Source organism: Mastigoproctus giganteus, chromosome 4, assembly GCF_048544385.1.
Source record: "Mastigoproctus giganteus isolate SK-2022 chromosome 4, ASM4854438v1, whole genome shotgun sequence".
Taxonomy (NCBI): Eukaryota; Metazoa; Arthropoda; class Arachnida; order Uropygi; family Thelyphonidae; genus Mastigoproctus; species Mastigoproctus giganteus.
The window spans coordinates 61,637,573-61,643,572 of NC_143578.1; the positions used below are offsets into that span (position 1 = coordinate 61,637,573).

General features: G+C 35.8%; 1 protein-coding gene across 1 annotated transcript in view; it reads right to left on the bottom strand.

Moving 5' to 3' along the window:
• LOC150086777 (uncharacterized) overlaps positions 1-5,057 on the bottom strand; it is a 29,927-nt gene extending 24,870 nt beyond the window's left edge. Inside the window, exon 1 of the mRNA XM_090372261.1 lies at positions 4,832-5,057. Coding sequence (XP_090228387.1) covers positions 4,832-5,057 — 226 coding nt within the window. The remainder of the gene's footprint in view (positions 1-4,831) is intronic.
• Positions 5,058-6,000: the final 943 nt, after the last annotated feature.

Sequence of the window (6,000 nt, forward strand, 5' to 3'; positions counted from 1 at the left end):
TGCAATTCAGTCATGGAATTTTGGGGCACTCACACAGGGCCTTATACTGTGCCGCCAAATGATTTAGAAATGAAACTTCCTATAATTTCATAATATAGCCGACGGTTTAATGAAGCAAATGTGATGATACTTATCGAGTTAATTATCTCAGCAGTAGAATCACTTAAGACATCCGGCATTGTTAATAGTTGTTTCGGCGATGGAAGATTAAAGTATTCAGCAACTCATTACCACCCTCTTCAGAATTTTAAGAGGACAGACAATTCTAGATTGCATGCCTCTCCTGCAACTCATGAGTTATGGGGAGGAGGGAACACCAGAAGAGCGACTGACAGAAGTATTTGTATTATAGGAAAGAGTACAGAAATTGGCATTTGCAGTTAAATGCAAAATCGCATTGCACCATTCAAGGATAAACAATTTTTTGGGAGTGCTGATTGACTGAAGAGCTAATTCAACTTGTATCGACCTTTGAATTCGCTCAAATTATCCATAAACGTATGACTAATAGACTTTGAGAATATGTTATCCTTCACATTGGCACTGCAGATGGACTTTCGTGTATTTCATTTAAATAATTCCTGGATAAAATTAATGAAAACAATTTAAATTGTTCTAAAAATTATTAGAAAAATAACAGCACATTACATGCATATGATTGGTTATTCAAATATTAGAGTTGCTGTAGGAGAAGGATATGAGTAAGGATGCAGACAGAGGTGGCATGGGTTCTGCAGTGTGGACCGTAGCTCAACATATTCCACTTAAGTGTTTAGTTAACATTCAGTAGCTGCTTAAACTGGGAAATGAACTAATTTAGTGTCATTGTCCTTAAAATATATATATTTCATATGCAGTTGACTTTGGAGTCATTACTGGCTCCCGGTGCCAAGTGAATCTAGTAACGGTGATTTTTCAGTGCGTTATCTGCTTCGTTTCTCCAAGCTCCATTAAGTTTCTCTTTCTTGAGAGAGAGAGAGAGAGAGAGACTCGAAGGATAATTAACTTCTCATTTATGTGTTTATTCTAATGATGACATTATTCCTGCTTCCGCATGGCGGGGATAAGTTCTCATCCAGGACAAAAAGGAAATTTCCATGGAATCAACTGTACCTTAAATTATGGTACCTACTGGTTCCACAATCATAGAACATATCAATAAGAGTCAAATTTGATTCCTCCATGATTTATACCACCCTCTTCAGAATGTCTGAAGAGGGTGGTATAAATCAAGATATTTTTAAAATAAAAAATGAAATTGCTAACACTATCAGAAGCCTTTTAATACATCTGCCATTTTTTCGTGTTCTACAACATTTCAAGAGGAAAGGGGAAGGGTTGAAACTGAATTTTACAATTAGGAAAAGACTCGTCATAAAACAGACCATTTCAAGATGGTGAACGTGCCCAGACTTTAGATGCAGTTATAAACACTTCTTCAGGTCAGGATGGAGATTAGATTATTATACAATTGTGAAACGTCTTTCTACCTCTTGGAGGTGCTCTTGACACTACTTCTTGGTTCTTATGCTTGGAAAATTCGGAGCTTAAGAGCCATAGTAACGACCCATTCAAAATGTTGTATTAAATACAACCACAAACCGAATGACAGTTGGCCAGTCGAAATTAGAGTGCGAAATCTTCTTGCTGCTAGTAGCCTGAACACACTGTTATACTTACACAATCAATCAAAACTTTTTCTTTCAGCCACCTAACCGTCTGTTTGGAGACATGCAGTTGTCCTTCAAAAGAACTATCTTCCCATGTCATTAACAAGCTCTATAAATAAAATATTGGAGCGACTAGTGTGCCAAAAACTAATTTGACCATTGGAGAAACAGGTGTCACCATGGCAATGTGATTTTAAGAGAAACTGATCCGTTTTGGATATTATATGCTGAGGTAGAAACCAAGATTAGCGATGTTTTCATTAGAAAAAAAGCATATAAGGTAAACCTTGATATTGAAAAGTTCTTGACCCATGGCGAGGTAGAATCTTTCGAGATCTTTATGAATCTGGCTTTAGAAGTGAAATCCCCATATTTATAGAGAACTTGTTTACATTAAGAATTTTTCCTGTTCAATTTTACTGACCGCCAATTGCAGTTGTCTCTGACAACAACAATTGGCGGTCAGTAAAATTGAGACTTGGATGAACTGCAATTGATTTCGGACATCAGCCAGAAGTCGACTATCATCCATTTCTGTAAATTGTAAACTATGTAAATGGATCCAACCATATACTTGAATAATGTCCCACTTCCAACAGTTAATTTTCCTTTCCTAAGTCTGGTTCGGGTTTAAAGCTAAATATTAAAGACAATACATATATCAAAGCTCTGAACATCTTATCTATAAAAATTAAATATGCCTAGGTCTATTTCATCCATGCACTGAGTGCAGTCAAACATGCACTGCTGCATCTATCTCATGTTAGGTCACGACTAGATTACAGTGCCCCACTCTGTTTCAGCCAGGCAAAGTGTGCTTTGTAAATTGGATGCCACCCATTATAAAGCATTTCGAATTGTGTTAGGAGTTTTTCAAATATTTCCAGTATATAATTTATATGCGGCAGTAATGGAACCTCTACTTCAAATTCGAAAGAAACTACTTCTTGGATCTTATGCTTCGAAAATTCGGAGCATAAGAAACACGAGCTACAGGAAACACCCATTCAAAGTGGAGCATTAGATAATACCCCAAACCGAATGAGAATCAGCCGGTATTAGACTGCGAAAGCTCCTCGTTGAACGCGGAATTGATAACAGCTGCATGTCTGTGAAACGTATAACATCTGAGCCCTCCATGGACATAAGATAATAATCTTAAGCTCACCTTACAATAGATACTCTCATAGTGCTGAAAATAATAATAGATACCAGGTATATACCGATGGATTTAATACTAAGCATTTAGTAGATGCAACAGCGTCTTTCCAACCTTTCAGGTTTCGAAAACTGTTCTGATCATCTCTAGTATACTGACTGCTGCTTTATATGCAATCAGATTAGCTTTGGTCGGCATCGAAAGACACCAAAATTTCCCTGTCCCAGTATGTATACTGACTGCTTGTGGGCTATTAAAGGCTCTTGAAAGAAACAGAACCCTGTGATCGAGCTGCAAAAAGCCCTAATGAAGAAGAAATAGTTTTCAGTTTCTCCTTTTACAGGTCAAAGATCAGCTTTCAGAGAAAGGAGTAGACAAGTATAGGCTAAATTTTGGAAACCAGACATGTAATAAAGTGTGCAGCGTAAAGTCTAACTTGCCTATATGGAATTCCTGTTTTCAACCAAGTTAAAGAGAAGAGATAGTTATAGCAAGGTTGAGGATTGGATTTGGTTTCATAACCCACAGATATTTGTTAGTAGGAGGTAAGCCTCCGTGTGCTGATTATGAATTCAGCTTATGGTACGGCACTACTAGTAAGATCTTGAATTCATCCTAAATATTTCTCATTATTCTTAGTTACAGTGTATTTATTATTGACCTTGTCTCAACTATTTGGAGATAAAGCCAACGAGATAACGTTATTAGCATTACATAATAAGTGTTGGGTTTTCGTATTTAATTATTAAATCTAAAAAAACTGTAAATAGCGTTGATAACAAAAAATTAAATTCTTTATCGAAAAATGCATAATTAGTGGTAAGGAACTGGTCTAGCAGCCAGCAATTCTACTTGTCGCGACAACCGAGGCGCCCTGCGATCTTCAGCATTTTATCTGTTTTTGTAAAGGACGCCCCTGAGATTGCATTTCTTTCGAAGGTTAAGTTTGCCTTACAATTCTGGAAAAATCAACGAAAGAATTCCTCAGGTATATCAAAAATCAGAGACCGGTTCTACCACACACAATACTATATCTGGATTTGCAGATATTTAAAGTTTCAACCATTAGGGGAATGAAGAAATATTCATGACACAAAACTGCCCCAAAAATTAATTACAGGTCACGTAGAAATCTTCCTGCGCGAAGAAGTTGTATTTGGAAGCCACGAAAAGTTGCTTTATCCACAGAGCTACAACGATGACCAACAAACTCTTCATTGAACTTCTTCGCTAATCAACGAATTCCAGAGAGCTTTTGATAAAGACAAGATCTGACCACTCAGCTGCCTAATTATATGTTTCACTCCCAGATGTAGATATTGCTAACGATATCGGAATTGGAAAGAGAAATAAATGAATTGTTTATTGAAGATTTCAAAGTTCAAATTTAATTGGCCCCATAATTTGTGGAACATTCTTTGATCGATTATTAAACTCCTCGGTTTTTTTCTTCATTTTTATGTAACATTTCGATTTTGGGCAACAGTTTGTTTTATTAATTCCAGTGTATTCTTTGTAACAAAATCTTTAATTGATCATCAATGTAAATGTAATTTCCAATTAATTAAATCATCCTACATTACAGTGGGTAACTGCTTAGTGGTTTTTACGAAAAAAAAAATAAACTGAAATAAAAATTACTGACCTAATATGTTTATATCGCTTCCGCGTTATAAGTGGAGAAAACTAAACCAAGTTTCACTACATTCGAATCCTAAGTGAGGTTGTCAGGGACTGCGCTGATGGATGCCCACCGATGAAAGGCCACTAACCTTTGGAACGGTTGTATGAAAGTTGCAGTCATCATTCAGGAAAAAGGTGAACGTTACAAAATTTTAAATACAGGATTCATCAACCATTTATATTAATAGAAGGCAAATAATTTAACCATATGCGTATTAAGTATAAATTTTGATTGATTAAAACATAAACAACCTTTGATATTTGATTGTTTTGTTTCGCTACTCTGTTTATGTATAAAAACACGTGGAGACGCACTTACCTCTTTGTAGGAAGCAGCACATGGCCGACAGACCTAAACGTGGTATTAAGCTAACCTTCCTTACACAGATAGAGATTACTTTCAGTAGGACACAATGTCGCACAACGCACAAACCTATTCTCAACATTACACTCCATGTAAACTTTATAATCCAAAATCCTAATAGGTATGAAAATATGGATGTAATCAAAGTATTTTCATACTTTCTTGCTTCTGCTAGACGCATCGTGTTTGTCTAAAGACCACTGTCTTTATCCTTGGTAAACGTGATAGGGACTAACCTTGAGAAATGGCACCACTGCTTGATGACGTAATGGCAAGCTTTTTAATAAAGGACAATTTTTGTATTTATATTCACGATATCAACAGTAGGAAATATCTAGCTTGATAGAATCGTTTTGATTTACTCAACTATCTCTAAGTAAACATATTAATTGCATTCTAAAGAACAATTTTTGTGTGCTACTTCCTGCAGAAAAATAAATAACTTTAAAGGATTGCTAAAAACGTAATTTGACATGACTGTTGATCTACTCGAAAATTTTTTAAAATGCGAACTCGGCGATGTGTGAATAATAGTTTTTTTTAATAAATTAAAAAGGCCATTTTTTTTTCCAAATTGTGCGAAACAATTCTATGTTTGTACTTTTGTTGTTTTTTAAAAATAAATTTGAAAATGTCGTAGTTGTAATTCTCAATTTTTGTTGATATTAATCGTATGTTTGTACAAGCTCATAGGCCGATTTTCGGGATGAAAAAACACTGGAATACTTCCAGAAACACCCTTTGCCGACCGGCTGAGGTTGGCTAACTCAGTTTCGACTCAAGATGATGTTAGAAATTTCCCCTCTCAGTGACAGATTTGAATTTAGACAAAACCACGTTTGGATTATATTTGGTTCATATTATTACGATTTGTACGAATTATTGTATCAATGATACATCGGTCAACAACTATGGTTGCTCGTAGGGACCATATAAATCCAAGTCGCTATTGCCTGTATTGGATCTATTGCACAGGTTTTTGGTGAAATTGAGACAAATTTTTGTATCCATACACACGTTGATAGGAATAAGAAGTCTAGGTGAAAGGTAGGAGGTATTCATTTGGCTTTGCCAGATGAATACCTCCTACCTTTCACCTAGAATACATGCTTCTTAAGACTGAA